The 17,959-nt window shown below is 36.7% G+C and overlaps 1 protein-coding gene across 1 annotated transcript in view; it reads left to right on the top strand.

Moving 5' to 3' along the window:
* The first annotated feature begins 3,444 nt into the window (after nucleotides 1-3,444).
* The window catches only part of LOC131029966 (probable apyrase 6), a 134,664-nt gene continuing 120,149 nt past the window's right edge, over nucleotides 3,445-17,959 (top strand). Inside the window, exon 1 of the mRNA XM_057960650.2 lies at nucleotides 3,445-4,150. Within this exon, the coding sequence (XP_057816633.1) occupies nucleotides 3,654-4,150 (497 nt within the window). The 5' untranslated portion in view covers nucleotides 3,445-3,653. The remainder of the gene's footprint in view (nucleotides 4,151-17,959) is intronic.

Genomic DNA, 17,959 nt, shown 5'->3' with positions numbered 1-17,959 from the left:
CACCCTAGGGACCTAGGTTTGGCCAACAGGGTCAAAACTTGAGTTTTTTTTTTGTGTCATTTTATGTAAATAAGGCCATTTGAGGCCATTTTGATGTATTGGGACCTAATTGTGCAAGTTTGAGATCCACTGGGCAAAAATTGGAAAAGTGGCTGACATGACAATTTTTGCAACCTTGTAACAAATTTTTCAAAATATGGTTGCAAGTTGGGTTTTGGCAGTTGAGAGGTTGAAACCCACTTGGATGAGTATATATAGGCTTTTGGCATGCCATCCAAGGGTTGATTGTTGAATTTTGAAAGATTTGCTTAATGAAGTTGAAGTTTCCTATGCATTTTTGGACGTTGTAGTCTGATTCTTCATTCTATTTGCTATGAAATATTTCTTGTTGTCATTGGAAGCTGGTTGGATATGATAGAGGAGTGAATCCTCTCAATTTTTCCTTTGGTTTCATTTAAATCCATTGTGTTTGGATAAAGTTATACTCATTTTTCTAAAATCTGTCAAAAAGCCTACCTAGGGTTTGCTGAGAGATAAATAAATGTATAATGTCACTTCTCGTCATTGAAAAAATCCCAAAATGGTTGGGAAGGTGTATTTTTATGTCACATTTCATGTCCCATGTGTGCAAGGCTTCAAAGACCAAAGTGGCACATGATGAGAGTGACTGTTAGTCTGATATTTGTGATGTATCGGATCGATAAAGCAGAGCAAGGGTAAATGTGAAGATGTAAGTGCAAGACAAGCCTTTTGGGGTTTTGGAGAAGGAAGTGAAGGAGTGTAGGGGTTGGTGCAGACTTTTCCTAGGGTACTGTAGGTCTTTGTGCAGTCCAAACATCAAGAAATGCATGATTGTCCCCAGAGAGTCATATGTTAACCAGTGAAATAGGAGATATTTACTTTTCAAGGACAAGTGAATGGTTGCTATGTGTATGGTGTCAGAGAAGGGAGTGAGGAGACCCTATAGACCTTGTAGAAGTGGTTAAGAGACATAACAAGGAAAATTAAATCACATATGGATGACTGTCCTAACTATCTAGATTGCCACAATCCTAGTAATCAATCATGATCATGTTGCAAACAATGATATTGAAGAAGTCTCTCACTGTTGCAAGGGCAACATAAAAGTGTATCCACCTTGTGTAGGGTCTGTCCAACCAAGCCTAAAGGGAGTAGGGCTGAAGAATTTGGAATTTGGTATTTTGACCAATCAATTGAGAGCAGTCCCAAATGCAAGGGATGAGCGTATGACATTGAAGTTGGTCTCCAAAGGTCTTTTGTTGTGATGTCACTGTCTAAACATGCATGTGAACAATAACCTATGTTGTTGGTCCAAAATCTAAAGAAGGTCTACGACCCAAAAACCAAGTAGTGTCTTAAGGGTGTTTAAGTGGTGGAGTGCAAGACCATTGTCCAAGTAGATTGAAAACATCGTACAACCCCTACCTTTGCATCAAGGAATTTCTCCATCTTTTAATTTCCTAAAATGTCAGGGACCAAAATCCTATGAAACGGGGAGGTATGATTAAAAAATGGTTAAATCAAAAAACATGGTTGATATGTCACTAAGTCATTTCTTGACAACTTTCTTGCAAAACTAAGCACAAAACAAAACCTATGTACAAAGGTAAAAGAACAAATAGAGGGTTGCAAGTATAATTTGCAATGGAAAACCAATTCAAAAGCCTCTTGGCTGATTTGAACATCCAGGGTACTCCATTTTAAAAATGGCTACTTATGACTAGTTTGATGTCAAACTCATTACTTTGAAGAACAATTATATACATGTTCAACCATAGTCCAACTTATGACATAATATAAAACATTAAAGACTAATGAACTAGGGTGAGTATAAAAGACTTTTTTAATTTGTTTGAGATAAATGGGGGATAAAGATGAATTAAAATAGAGATATGTCCAACCTCATAACTAAATAGCCTATTATGTTTTGACAAACTCGTTAAATCCTACTATTTAATATATATAATGGAGTTAGACACAAAAATATGAGGATAATACTGATGAATAACTTTTTTACTTTGTGTTAGACTTCATATAAGCTCAAATTATCACGCGACAGATGTTTGCTCAAAATCCGGGGGGTTATTGCCAACTTTGCCTATCCTTTAAAAGGAAAGAAGTGATGCATTGACGAGTCTACCTTTGGGCAACATCAATGCCAAGATGGTAACCTGCCATGTGTGCAAATCAAGCCATGGTGACAATGCCATATGTATTTAGATATTTGGCAGTAGAGCTAGTAGTAATGAACATCAAAATTGCTTTCAAGGTCTCTGATGCAACATGATGAAATTTTTTTAAGAATGGTATTGAGTTTTTCAAGAATGAATTGAATGACACCGATTTTTTGTATAGAAATTTGTATTTGTGTTAAATATCATGTTATTCTTCTGAATGTGGTAGAAGGTGAGTATAATGTACTTCATTTTTGTAATAAAAATTCTGAGAGTTTTATTTTTCTCATTCATATATTTATATAACACAAAATTAGGCATTGTTCTATTTATATATAAAGAAAATGTATCGCAGAAGAAAAATAAATGTAAACATATTTTTTTATGAGATTGTTCAATTTTCTTAAGCAAGAAAAAGATTTATACTTGCTCAGGGGAAAACACGCGCAAGTACTTGCAGGTAGAGGCAAGAAATTTAGAAACATAAACTGGAAATAAAATAAAATATTATCATGCCACTTTTAAAAAAGACAGCTATCAATTGAACCCAAAATAACTACTGACCTTGATCATAGTATAATTTGTAGTAGTGTGCTAATTTGTACTCGTGTACATGTAGGTTGTTATTGGCGTTGTGGGTTTTATGTATACATGATGCAGCGTTTTTGTAGATATTGTAGGCGGCGAAGACAATGATGTAGTTGGCAATTAAAATAAAATATCACCCCTAAAATGATTTGCATTTACTGGACATTACAAGATCATTGCACGATGGATTTATCTGCATTTACTAACTCCATATGTATTAATGAGTGGGCTTCCTGTTGATTGGAAATATAAATAAACAAATTGGATTTGTATGACTGAGTGGTGGGAGAGGTGACGTTGAATAATAATTCTTGTGTGAGGCAACATTATGCGTGACTATATTTTGACAAGAAGAAAACCGTAAACCATAAACCGTAAACCGACAAAAGAAAACCTCATAATGACATGAAATAGATATTAATGAAAACCCCATATAATATAGCCTATAGACTAATTAACCTACCTCTAAAGTAAATATTCAAAGACAATATTTCAATATTTTAACAATTATGATTCAAATAAAATAGAAAGAGAAGACTTTTTGGCAAGTAAATCTAAACTAAATCTTAAAGATCGCCGAATACTTTGCCAAATATTAAAATGAATGAACTCCGAGACCCGTGAATGTATTGGAAGCCTTGCAGTCCCCGTCTCATGTAAAACCCAACTTAAAAATTAATTAATATATTGTCTCTGTTAGCCCGAACAGCAATTTAGGCACTAATCCTACTCCCCCAGTATTATTGTCAGAGAGGAAAGAAAGGCGAGGTCGGGGGATCGAAATCCCTGAAAACATTTACAATACATTCCTTCCGATCTAAGCCGCTACAGCGTGCCAATGTTCAGGGCCTCGGGAGGCTTAGAGCCTTGATGCGCCGCACAAATTCAAACTCCCTGCGGTCGCTTTCAGCTTCAACAGCGGCTGTCGAAGAGAACACAAAAATGGAAGCATTTCAAAAGCTACAGCCCCGCATAAAAACGCAGCTTCCAGTTATGCCTAGATTATACGCATCAAACAATTTAAAGCAGGGGAGGAACAATTGGTGCTTTGTAGTAGGGGTTTTGATTATTTTATGCCTCTTCTTCTATTTATTATCCGTTGCCCGTGGCGTTCAATTCTCGTCCCATAGGAGCGGGGGCTATGGAATTATCATAGATGCAGGTAGTACGGGGTCAAGGATTTATGTTTTTGAGTATGTGAATGAGGGCACAGGTAAGCTTCCGATTGTGAGCTTTTCGGGGAAAGGAGCGCCTTCGCTTAAGACGAAACCGGGGTTGTCGTCCTTCGCTTCGAGGCCGGAGAGGGCCGGGGATTCGATCCTGGAGCTCTTGAATTTTGCAAAACAGAAGGTTCCGGAAAATTACAGGCATGCATATTTCTTTTGAGCTATATTTTTGTTAATTGTTCTTTCTTTTAACAAGATTTTCAAAAATTTGATTCACCAATTAACTAAATTTCAACTAATTTTTAAAAAAAAGTTTTTACTTGGACTTAAGAGGTCCATTTTGGGCTTGGGCGACTGATCCGTACACTGCTAGATATATTCTCCTAGCAATTACCACTCAACCCTATAAGACATCTTCAAACAACTGATCTTCTAAGTTTAACGGTTATTTTATCTGTTAGAAATGTTCAAAATAGTTGTAACATCATTAAGACACACATAACAGAAGTATACAGTGCAAAACAACTACCAAACAAGATCTAGGCACAAGGTTACGCTTGAAGAAACCCTCGAAAAGGAAGAAAAATCTGGAAGAGTGAGTTCTTGTTCGTCATACCACTATTTTCCAGTTTATTACAAGTGTTTACATTGCCTCAAGGGCGCAAATGAGTCTAGCAACTGTATAATAAACTCAAGCACTTGCGCAATGGTCTCCACACCATGAAAATGCACAAGTAAAAATTTGAATCAAATGAAAGTATGAATTAGAGCTGATCCCTCTCCAGTGTGTTTGGGGTATTCATATGCTTTTCTAACATTCTTTCTTGGTGCTAAAAGGAAGTACAAATGATGGGGAGGCATAATGAAATGTCAAAGCGTTTAATCCTCCACATTTGTCCTAGTTGTATCGAAACCACCATTTGTCATCAGTGTAGATTACAAAATTGTTGGGGGGTGACGGTGAAAGCGTCGCCTGTTGCAAATCGGCAGTTTTGTCACCATTCAAAATTTTCTTAAAAAATTGCCTGGTCCTCTGCTTTAAGACTTCCTTGAGATTCTCTGGATCATCCCAAATCTATCTTTGACCTGAGACCAAACATTAAGGCAGTGAAACAAAATGAAACAAGACAAACACATGCTTCCACAATTTTGAAAAACTCCATGACTGAAAATGGCAACTTCTGATCCATTTTTCAGATCACATGTCCCCACAGTGGATGCCTTTGGTCCCCAATAGCTCAGAGACTCAGCAAGCTAGTAAACTTCCTCCCCACATCTTCTTTGGGATGCCACTGCCCCTTCAACCCCACTAACTGTGTATCACTGATCTCCTTTTCTTACCCTTCGCACTTTTTTTGTCCAAAACCATATCACCCTCTAGCTCCTTATTGCTGCTTGGAGCTAAGTCATCAATGGAAGGCAACAACAGATACTCCTCTTCATCCAACATTGAAGGCTTGAACAAATGGAGTTTGTCAGCATCAATGATAGAATAAACCTTCATGTAGGGAGGCAAGTCTCTCCCACTTGTTCCAAAATCTGAAATGGACTGGCTTAAGCCTCTCACTTGCCACTTGTTCCAAAATCTGAAATGGACTGGCTTAAGCCTCTCACTTGATCCTTGAAGCTTCTCTTTGCTTAAGTACATCTAAACATGATCACCGATGTAAAATTTGTGCTGCACTCTATGCTGGTCATGTCACCTCTTTTACCTAGCTCGAAACTCCTTAAACTTCTCTGGCATCGGAGATGAATTCGCCAAACCTTGTTAACGAATAGTTTAGCCTTGTGGACCTTCTAGTCTGCATTTTATAGTCCTTATCTTGACGGTCCCAAAATGAAATTAAAAGGACTAGGATGCAAATAACTAAAATATGCCTCAAATAGTGCAAAGTTTGTGGATGTATGGACTGCCCTATTGTACAAATACTGTTTGTATGTTTAATTGTCACCCAAGACTTTGGATGCTTTTGATTATAGTCCCTTAAGAGCTGCCCCAAGGTGTGGTTCATCACTTCAGTTTGCCCATTGACTAGAGGATGAGAAGTGGTGGAATGTTTCAAACGAGTATCCATCTTCTCCCAAAGCATGTACCAAAACTTTGCCAAGAGGCAAGAACTGAGCATCTCTATCTGCGGTGGAACATAGAGACAAGGACTTCAAAAGATGACACCACAAACATCCAACATAATCACATCTACAATCATCTGATAGCTAAATTTGAGATTGAGTCCAAATTGCAACATATATTGTTTAGTCACGCATATATTCACTCCTTTCTAAAACCACCATAAGGAATAAGGATGTGGATGGTCTTCAACCTTCAAACTAGGCTCCTAAACCAGCATTTGAGAAATCAAATTTGCCTGAGAGCATGTATCAAACAAAGCATTTACTTTCTTGCCATTCACTTGAATTTTGATCTGGAAGAGTTTACTGAGTTCCTCTTCATTTGAAGGACCTTCATCCACCAAACATGTACTTTAATGAACTATGGCACAGCAGTCTCTCATCAACCTCTGAGCTACAATCTATTTATTCTCGTCGGTCACACATGTGACGTTCTTGTTATTTTAATTCTTCTTCCATGAAGTTGCCAACTTTAGATGCAACTTCCAACATCTTACCCTGGAATGCCCATCTTTCTCACAATCAGAGCAATGTAATTTTACTTTTGCCCTTGGTATTTGTTGTAATCTAGTAGCATTCTTCTTGCAATTATGCTTGCTCTTACCCTTGTCATCGTCCTTGCTGCTATACTTTACCCTGCTGTCTTGGCATGTAGGAAGTGCTTCTCTTCTTATCTATTTTCTGGTAATGTGCTTGTGAACATGCCTCATTGTGGGGTTTAACAATTAAAACAAACATTTTTAGTGTTCAAACTTAAAACAGTCCACCTACATATTTCATGAGTGCTTCATGATCCATAACATCCTATCCCAATGCAATGTCCCCTTTTTGAAATAGGATTTAATAATAAACAATAAAAATTAAAATGCAAAAGAATAAAAAAAAATATAAAATGTAAATTATAAATATAAAAGAATCAAATTAAACATAACCATAACTAAAATTTAGTTAAGTTTATTGAATGGTCAAAGGGCATGAGATGAAAAGTTGTGACTCCCTCAAACATCAGTGTAATGTCCCCTACTGAGACACTTAAATTCTGCTTATAATTTATGGGATCCAGATGACTAGATGTAAATTATACTGCCTTCGTCCTATTTTAGAATGGCTTCTATATTGAATTGGTTGATACTAATCTTGACCGTCGAACACTTATATGCCTTGGTTTTGGTGCTCGATAATTTTGGCCTTCGGTCTGCCCACAAACTTCTTCACATCTGCAGATAAATGATAGATACTAATTCTTCCTTCTTTGGAATGAGCGATCTGATTGACTTATGTATCCATTACCCTTGAAGGTTTGCATCTTGAAAGTCACACCTTCTCCCATTCATGTTTTCTTTATAAGGGGTCGTGACTCCTTATTACAATTGCTGCTGATCTCTATCATTGTTTATGCGAATCGTTGCTCCTTTACTTGTATTTTAACCAGGTCGTTTTCATTCATTAGTATGTCGGTTAATTAATTAATCAAGTGTTATCTTAAGCATTACTCATTACTCATAATCGCTATTCAGTCATTTGCTTTCATTTCAACAGATATCGATGGGTGAATGGTTATGGTGTGCATTAGTCAATGCAATCTAATTATCGGCATTTGCCCAGCTTGATTTCTATATTACTGTTGGTTCATGCCTTAATCGTGGATGATCTTTTACGATCATGAAAACACGGTTATCACCTATGGATAATATTTGTTACCATGATTGGTATATACCCGGTTGATATTCTAGCAACTTTGTTCAATATTTAGTTCTTGATGATGACCTCTCTGAGACGTATACGCTCTCACCAATCATTTACATTGTTGATTGATATCTTCTATCATGATAGTCTTGTATTGGCGCCATGTTTCCTTAATAGATATCTTCCCCTTGATTAGAAACACACGGTGTGAAGCGTTGATACTCCTATGACCGCTTCTTATGTATCGATTATATACCTTGATCGATCAATCCAATTAACCACAATATCTCTGCGTTATTTATGCATCTTTTGAGACAGCGGAACTGTATATACGTTGGACATGTTTGACCTTTCAATGGCTGGGATTATCTTCTTTATTCTCTTTTTGACCGGTTAACAATAGACATTGATCTATAGGATTGCTGATTTCGGATATGGTTGATATAGTGATCATAAAGATTATTTGGTCTCTTTTCAAATCTTATTTACAAATTCGTCTCCATTGGAGACTTCTCGAATTTGGGTGATCTCAGTGGATAATGCTTAGCGGGGACTGATCTCAGTTTAGGAATGGGACATTAAGTTGTGACTCCCTCAAACATGAGATATAAAAGGGAGAAGAGAACTTCATTTGAAAGGGGGAGAAGGATGGAGGAAGAAAGAAAGAATGTAAGATGTGTAAGAGGAATGAGAAGAAAATAAGAAATTGGTTCCTTCAATAATCAGAAATGATGAAGGGTTGTGTCTCTTTCAAAGAGTGGTAATTATGAAAGGTTGTGATCCTTGCAAAGGAGCAGACATGGTGAAGGGGTGTGACTCCCTCACATTGGAGGATATAAAAAGGAGAAAGTCTCATTTGAGGAGGACATCCAAGGGAGATCAATTTGGAGAATAATTTATAATTCTCAAAGGGCAGCAATGAAGAGTGATGACTCATTTCTTATGAAGAGGTGTGACTTCCCACAAATGAAGATATAAAGAAGAGATTAATTCAATTGAGAAGGGGGAATTGGAGGAATCATCCTAAGATCAAAGAAGACAAGTTAGTCAATGGATCAATATCTAATAGCAGAATTAATAAGGGTGAAAATTAGCAGACTTTGTTATCTACAAGGACAAGATCTAGGGCAATCCCAAAAGGGGACATTACACCCAATTGTACAACTTTTTTCCGAAACTGACTTGTATATTTTTGCACACTTTGTCGTTGTCCTTGTCTGAATCAATGCTATTGCATCACCCTTTCTTCTTCATTACAAATATATTAAAACTTCTTATTGAGCAGCCTTTTAAAATTCTCCCACTTGGAGATTGGGTGGCACTTTTTGAAATTCAAAGGAATGAGCATAGCTCTTGACCCATGTGAGAACATGGCTAGATATCTAACTCTTGCAAGGGAGATTTGTTGGCAAGGAGACATTTAGTGGAAACTAAAATATACCCCCATTTGAGGCAACTGTTGGATAAGTTTCTTTACACTTATTTCTCCATCAAAGAGCTGTAGGGCAATTTTAGCTTCAGCCTTCAAGGATCCACCATAAGATGACCGACCTTATTCTTGCTCAGTTTTCTTAGGTTCTTTTTCTTCGTCACACTTCTTTGGGTACCTCGTTTTTCAGTCAAGGCAAGCATAATGCTTTCAATCCTAACAATATATATCATTGAGCTGGAAATTCTTGCAACTTCTTCTAGCTTCTAAATGTGATCCTCCAATTCATCCTCTACTCTGTCCAAACTCTTTGCTATTGATTTAGTTTCCTTATTCCACTCTCTAGTACCAATCTAAGGCTCAAAGAGGATTGAATTATCACTTGCACTTGATCTTGTAGAGGGCATAACCAACAACACACTTGTAAGGATGTATAAAACCCTTCTTTGACACCAGTTGATCCGTAAAATACTGGAAATGTTATCTGAGCTATCACCACTAGTGGATATCTTTTTGTCAACCCCACAAAACACTTTTAATCATCTGTTCTCCTTTAATGATTATTTTATCAGCTAGATATGTTCAAAATAGTTTCAACATTGTAAATAAAAACATGAGTATACAATGCAAAACGACCATGAAACAAGACTGAGACACATGGTTACACACGGAGAAATCTTCAAAGGGAAGAAAACTCTAGAAGAGGGAGGCTGGAGCTCTTTCTTATCATGCCATTATTTTTTGGTCTACTATGAGTGTTTACAATGCCTCTAGGATGAAAATGAGCTTGACAACATTGTACAATCAACTTGAACACCTGCACTATGGTCTTTGTACCATGCAAATGCTGTTCTTACACTTGCAATTCAAAACTTAAACTAAATGAGTGAGAGCCAACCCCATTGCATTTGTTTGGGGTATTCTTTTGCCTTCCTCACGTCCTTCCTTATTGCCAAAAAGAAGCACAAAGGTTGAGGAGGTCAAATCAAACATAAAACCTTTTATCTTCCATGTTCTGTTCTGATTGTATCCAAAACACCACTTACTTAGTGTTGATTGTGAAATTGCTGGGATGGTAGCAAAATTTCTGCCTACTGCAATCTGAGTTTTCATCACCATTTAAAATTCTCTCATAATGAACATTTGATTTTCTGCTTCAGGAATTCCTTGAGATGCTCTGGATCACCCCAAGTCTGCCTCTTACCTGAGAACAAACTTCTTGGCAATGGAACATGGCAAAATAGAACAATCACTTGCTTCCATGGTCTTTAGACAATTCCATGGCTGAAAATAGTAGCTTCTGATCCATTTTTTTGGATAACTGACTGTCATGCCCCTGCCATGAAAAAAGATTAAAAAGTGTCAATGCTCAGAAAATCGTGATTATAATGTCCCCTCTAGTTGTTATTAAAGCAATATTGTAATATTTAGCTTATAATGGGCATTTAAGTCGTTTAGTTAGCTTTTAGTAGCTTTCTATTCTGTAAGTCGATTAGTTAGTATTTAGAATTTTTCTATCCCGTCTTTAGTTCTTGATCGTTTCCATTATGGAAAGATCTTCTATAATTGCTTATAAAAGGAGTATTCCTCTCCTTTGTTAATAACAACAATAAACTATCATTTCATGGTATCGGAGCATAGGTTCTTTTTTTGGTGATTTTTTAAAAAAAATTCGTGGTCTATTTACCTAAAAATTTCAAGGAAATTTCTAGAAGTGTTTTGATCGTTTTTTTTAAAACAATATTGTGGGTTTTTAATAGAATAAAATTCGTGATTTTTTCTGCTGGAGATTGGTTGTTTTTACTAGCAAAGTTTTTGAACAATTTTTTGATAAAGTTTGTGGTTTGTGTTTCTTGGTCGAGGGTTTTTTAATTGCATTGGCTGAGGGTTTTTCTGGGCCGTTTCTAAAAAATTGCGATGGATTTTCTCAGTTTTGCACAATTTTTTCAACAAATTGTGGGTGCTTGCTCATCATTTCTGCTCGTGATGGGTCGTTTTTCTTTTTGCAGTGTCTGCAACTAGTTTTTTCCATGACAGGGTTTCATGTAGTTGTATCTTTGATGATTTTTTGACAAAATCATGGCTCTTTGACAAAAATATTGACGAGTTTTTATAAAATAGTGTTTTCTTGCTGTTTATTTTTTCAAATTTTGTGATTTTTAATCAGACCTGGGTTTGCTTCAGCTAGAGTTTTTTGCACTAATTTTTTTATCAAAATCATGGGTATCAATCTTTTGCAGTGTTTTGGGTTGTGCCTAGGGTTTCTAGGATCAATGATGTTTTTGCAAAAATATAGAGTTTTCGCATGTTTTTATACAAAATTCTGGGTGTTGCTGTTTTTCTCCAAAGCAGTGGAGGGTTTTTGCCCAGTGTTTTTTTGACGATTTTTGGCAAAATCATGGATTTTCAAAACGGTGAAGGTTTAGAGCAATATTCCAGAAAACCATGGGTATTCAAAATTTTTGCACGATTTATAAAAAAACAAATCGTGGGTTTCAGTTTTTTTTTCGATTTTTTATCAACAAAAATTGAAGGTATTTGAGAGGCTGTTTTTTAATCTTGTTTTCTGTGTCTTTGGATAGCGGTAGGGTGTTGCTATTGTGGTAAACTTGGTCATATGAAAAAGTTCTATAGAAAGCGGTTGGTTGATCAAAAATCCAACCAGGAAGGATCTCAACAGCAGGCTCATGTCGTAGAGCATTTAGAGGAGAAGGGGTCAGCCTTCTATGCATTCATGGCCAAAATACTAGCAGATCATGACAAGTCTTCTGTATGGTAGTTAGTAGAATGACCATTAAGGGATGGTATTAAAGTTATATGGAATATTTAGCTTATAAAGGTCATTTAAGTCATTTAGTTAGCTTTTAGTATCTTTCTATTCTGTAAGTCAGTTAGTATTTAGAATCTTTCTATGGAAAGATCCTCTATGATTGCTTATAAAAGTAGTATTCCTCTCCTTTGTTAATAACAACAATCAATTATCATTTCAGGCGGACTATACCTAATTTTTGCCCAAAGTAATAATTCCACAACAAAATTTGTTTACAAATAATATTCGATAATTAAAACATATGATAGCAATTCAAACTTAAAGTAAATAAGCAATTAAATTAAATACCATTTCATATGCTGATCTAATTTATAGTTTTATTTCCAATAATCAAGCATAGTAGGGGTCGAAGAGGAGAGCACTATAGGGTGCCCTAGAACATTCGCTGCAACTAAGCCCAAGGGCGATATGACACCCCTTGGTTCATAAGTGGCAGGAACACGTCCATCTGACATGGGGTGGTCTAGAACCTATCTCTGCCCTCCCTACTCGTGTATCCTTATTAACCCATATACGATTGCTTCCATTCTTTATTTCACTTCTACAACCAACCATTGTATAGATTGGAGAGGAAAGCACAATAGGGTGCTCTAGAACATTCGCCTCAACTAAGACCAAGGGTGTGATACAACACCCCTTGGCCCACAAGTGGCAAGAACATGTGCATCCCACATGGGGTGGTCTACTTAGAAGGGGGACCGTCTCTGCCCTCCCTACTTGTATTTCCTTACTAACCTCTACATGATTGTTTGTAGGATAATAAGCAAATTTAATAAATAAATAAAGAATCTAGATTGGTTAGTATTTCACATCATTAACTACCAAATACATAAGATATCATAAGTTAGACAACATCTTCATCATGCATACCACAATTCTTGTTAGAACACCAAATTGCTGTATTCTGAAATGCAGATTTTCTTATAATTAGACTGTTCTATATTGCTTTTCAATGCCCCTTTTGAGTGGCCAATATGCTATATATATATATTTCAATTTGTGGTGGAGGGTTATGTCTTTTCCATAGTTCCGAGACTCGCCTGGACTTGCTTGGAATCAACGAGTCCCAAGTCGAGTCACCCTTGGCGACTCTTGGGGGCTCGGATTTAGACTCGATCGAGTCTGGGTGATATTCATTAAGTCTTATGGACTTGTTGAGTCTGGTCTCTCGGACTCAACTAGACTCAATTTTTTTTTTTATAATCTCAAAAAATAACAAAAACAAAGATTTTTTGACATTTTTTTTGCATCCGAAAACCCTAAAGTGTCCCTAAAAGAATCATTTTGCCCAATACAAAGATCATTTTGTGCTCTTCACTCTCTCTTTTCTCTTTTTCTCTCGTTGGGTTTTTCTCACATCTAACAGCTTGTGCAACTTATCATTGCTGCCCCTCAAACCTATTAGCGTCTCCACTCCCAAATCCCCACTAGTTAGTGGGACCTACCTTAGATGCCTTTGTAGGAGGGATGCAAGCTCCTCTAAGCCATAGACTTCTAGTTATTGTTTTAAGTTTTGATATTTGTTTGGAAGATTTGATGTCATGGATTTCATATTCCATGAGTTTTGTATACATTTGACAATATTTATATATCTAAGTGTGCTATTTCCTTCAACTATAATTTGTGTTTATAATTATGTGATCGATGTATACTTGTGTATGTGATCAAATTAGCTTCTATTTGATGACGTTATTGTATCTTTAAGGTTTATTTAATGAAGGGTGCATGAAACAAGTTTTAAATCCTTAAAATTTTCTAAATTTCTTGGGTTTTTGACTTGTCGAGTCTTTGCCGAGTTTGTGTCGAGTTTCGAGTCTCAAGTCGAGTCACCCTTGCCGAGTCCATGCTGAGTCTGAGTCTTGTTTCTATGGTCTTTTTCCATGGACACCACCCTTGTAAAAGTGGCGACTCTTAATAAATTGTCTTTTTCCTTTTAACTAATAAACTGCTGCTGTTATCGCATCTCATCAACCATTAGTAACACGTATTAATGTAAGCATAAATCTTTACATACCCCTTAACATATTTGTTGCATTGTTATCTTATATATGGATCGCAGTATATACTTAAGTTTATGCATCGATGCGGATTTAGAATGTTAGCCTTCAATGTAATAGAATCGTTGCCTTCCCATCGTTGCTTTATAAAGATGATTACTGTTGATACATTAACTCCTTTGATCTAAGATCACAGAAAATTGTGAAGTCTTATAAATAAGATGATTTTCTTAGCATGACACTTCTTAATCTTCTTTCATTGCGGGGGCATGACATTGACTTGGTCAAAATAATCAGCAAAAAAGTCAAACAAAAACTGATCAACCTAAGTCCTTCGTACCGTAAATCCTGTTTTTCTTCTATTGTTTGAGCCACAAAACAGACATTTAGATGTTAATATGAAGGAGGGGATAGGTAATCAGCTGTGTTCTGCCAAGTTTCCTCGATGGGGATGGTAGGGGACAACAATTCAAAAATAGGGAAAGTAAAAAAATATAAATAATTTCAAATATTCACATAAGAAAGCATTCACCATATTCAGTATATAACATTATTATGAAAAACTAGAGCTGAATTGAGAATTCACATGAGTTGACATGGAAATTGACAACATTTCAATGTCTAATCATTTGAATTTCCATTATCATTGTTCATATACAATTTTACAACAAAATGAAAAAGTTGAAAGGCTGCAACTATAAAATGATAAAATCAAATTGTAGACAACTAGAACTGCTGCTACAATTCCTTTTCCTCATCTCTGCCTAAATCAAAATTAGAGTTTCAGTCTAAGGCATTGCCAGTGTGAGGGATGACTTCATCCAGTTGAATCCCAACCAATCTCTCACGTACCAACTCATCATCAATTTGTGTGGCATTTTCAAGATCAACATCCCATTGTGCAGCTAAAGGTTGTCAATACTCAAGAGTTTTTTGCTTTTCAAGTCACAAGGCACTATGCATGACCACCAACTTCTCTAGTTATCAAGAGTTAAGCCCATTTCTTTTGACTATTGAATGAATCAAGCTGTATTTGGACTAATTCCTTTGCAATAGAGGAATTGACAACCTGTGAAAGGAGGTGATTAACAAGCATCCTTGACTTTTTAGCATCTTTGCCATGCCATGTTCACCATTCAGTTGGGTCAGATTTGAGCTAATCTACCCCTATCTATTACCACCTTTGGTTTTCTAAATGTTAGAACCCAAATATTGATAAAGGCTAGCCATTGTGTTTAAAGGAAAGTTGCCTCCTCATCGCTATACATCTTTTAAAGGGCCTTCATGAGCCCTTCTTTTGCCGCTTTATTGTAGGATACCATTGATGTGTGTTTTAGGCACGATCAAACACAAAATAAAATACCAAAGTATTTTATCCCCTCTTAAACAAAATCACCTCAGATGCTAAATATCTGATCAACTAAGATGATTCCAAGGTTTCTACGGTCAGTTCTTGGCATGTGGGTAACTCAATGGCTGATGTGATTTGCTGTTTTAACTTATGGACTTACATAAATGTTCTAAATGATTCAAGATTATCATGATTCAAGATTATCATGAATGGACATGGGTTTGCCAATTATTTCGAATGATTTTGCAATTCTAGCTCAATCTATTCTAACAAAAGGATTTTCAAATAAAATGCAAAAGGGAGATAAGGGTTTAGAAATTCTATTCTAACTTTATCTATAACCTAGAATGCAAGAAGTAGTGAATGATTCGATGAAATTCAACTAGGCAAGGTTTCACCATTAAAGAACAATTCAACACATGCTTTGTGCAATCATCTAAGGTAAAGTTATAGATGTTTAAATTATCACCATCAACATCAATACCATCAAGGCAATGCATACCAATGGACGTGCAATAATTGAAGTTAAGTCCAATTCAAATTCCAGTTGACCACACAAGGCGAACTTACAATCAGCAAGAAGCTAGTGGTATGGATTATATGAATCTTATTCAAATGCATTCAACACTTCTTTAATCCAACCTAAAATAATTGAAAGCAAATTCTAATCTAAGTTCTAATCTAAATTTGGAGGCAATGAAAACCACAAATGCATACAAAATCTAAACAAAACTACCAAACTTCAATGATTTGTATTCAAACTTGCAACATCTAGACAACAATTCTCAAAAATATCTCCCTTATAAATGATAGGCAAATGGGTTTATATAGAGTCTCAAATGAAATGAATGGCCAAGATTAATTTAGAATCAAGGGCCAAGATCTTGCCAACACTGCCCTAAAATAACCCTAATTAGGGTTTGCAACAAAAATGGAATAAAAATTCCGACCTGCATCCCCCTCTCTAGCTGCATACTCCACGAATTTGGCCAAGACTATGTTGAGTTCCTCCATCGTAACACTGGGCAAAGCTTCCTGTTGTGCATCGATCACATCCAAGGCATTTGAGCAAGTATCAAAGACACTTTCCCAATCTGGCATAAGCTTCTGCAAATTGTTGAGTGGGTCACAAGAGAAACCAAATCATCTAGCTGATTCTTTTTCAAAGACTCTAACAGATTGAAGTAGATTAACTTCATCTTTTCTTTCAGTTCTCATAAGTTCAAATTGTTGGAAGCATGGACATCGAGTCCCAATAATTCTTCAATGGACATAAGGATTTTTGATTTTATATCTTGGATCAATCCTTCGATCGCTGTGCAATCTTGTCTTGCATGATCATAAGCAGACCACCGCATAGCCAAAGAACAATACCATCCCTGAAAGTCATAAACATCACCTGCCTGAATGTCTCCCTCCTGGATCAATGTAGGCGTAGGGTTTGCTTCAACACTTTGAGGCGAGGTATAGTCTTCTCCTGCACAAGTTGGAAATCATCCCAACTCCTTCCAAATATTGCATCTTGAATATAAGCATCGATGTCTTATCAAATGCCCGGATGAATTGAGCTAGGAAATCGGCCGTTTGTTTTGAAATATCCTCAATCCATTTTCCAACCTCCTAATCTGTATTCCTCATTGCCTCATAGTCAAAGGGGAATCCACAATCAATAGCAATGGGTGAGACAAAAGCAAGATCCTCATGCCTTTGGGAATTCATCCCTTCAATATATTCTTTGAGTCTCCTGTTCTCACACTCAATCATCTCTTTCTTTTCAATAGTCCTATTCAACCGTGCCTCAATTGCCTTGACCGTGTCATCTAACTCCTGTAATTCTTGCTTCTATGTAGTAGGTCCATGGTCAATTGTGGTGACCTAATAATCCATAGGAATGACCACATTTCTGGTCTTATCACCCATCAAGACAACCACTTGTGCAATATGCACACCTGCATCATCTCTAGTAATCTTAGAGAACACCTTAGCCTTCTTCCGTTCCTTTTCCTTGCCAACCCTGGCTAGGAAGTCATCGATATCTTCCGTGGGCTGCGCCTCTGTCATCTTCTTCTTCTCCATGCTCTGCAACAACCAATCGGGAATAGTAGAAATTTCCATCTCGTCCTCGAGGCCCAAGTCTTGATCAAGTCCTCTCAAGGCTGAAATAACATCATCATCGATATCCTTGTCCTTAGTTAAATCTACCACATTGTTGCCCAAGTTGACCTCTAACTGAATTGTAGGAGATCTCAACTGTTCTTCATCATCATCATGTGGTGCTGACTGTGCCGTAGCATGTAACTCTTGATTGTTTTCTGGTAGGATTTCCGTATCGGAATCCTGTCTGGACTCATCATCCTTCTTTGTCATATCATTCTCCTTCATAGATGCGGAGCTAATGGTAGATGGAGTGTTAGACTTGTGTTTCTTCTGTCTAGAATGTTGGCTAACAGTTTCCTTGCCTCTCGCTTGTGATTCTCTAGTCATACCTTTCCTTCTCTTGGGAGCCTGACTCTCCTCATCTTTATGTGTTTTTGCATTACTGTTTGTCCTTTTGTCATCATTGAGAGAGGACTCCTCATTTCTCATT

This window comes from Cryptomeria japonica, chromosome 10 (genome assembly GCF_030272615.1).
Source record: "Cryptomeria japonica chromosome 10, Sugi_1.0, whole genome shotgun sequence".
NCBI classification, from domain to species: Eukaryota; Viridiplantae; Streptophyta; class Pinopsida; order Cupressales; family Cupressaceae; genus Cryptomeria; species Cryptomeria japonica.
The sequence above is the reverse complement of the archived record's forward strand: the minus strand, read 5'-3'. Positions and strand labels throughout refer to the sequence as shown.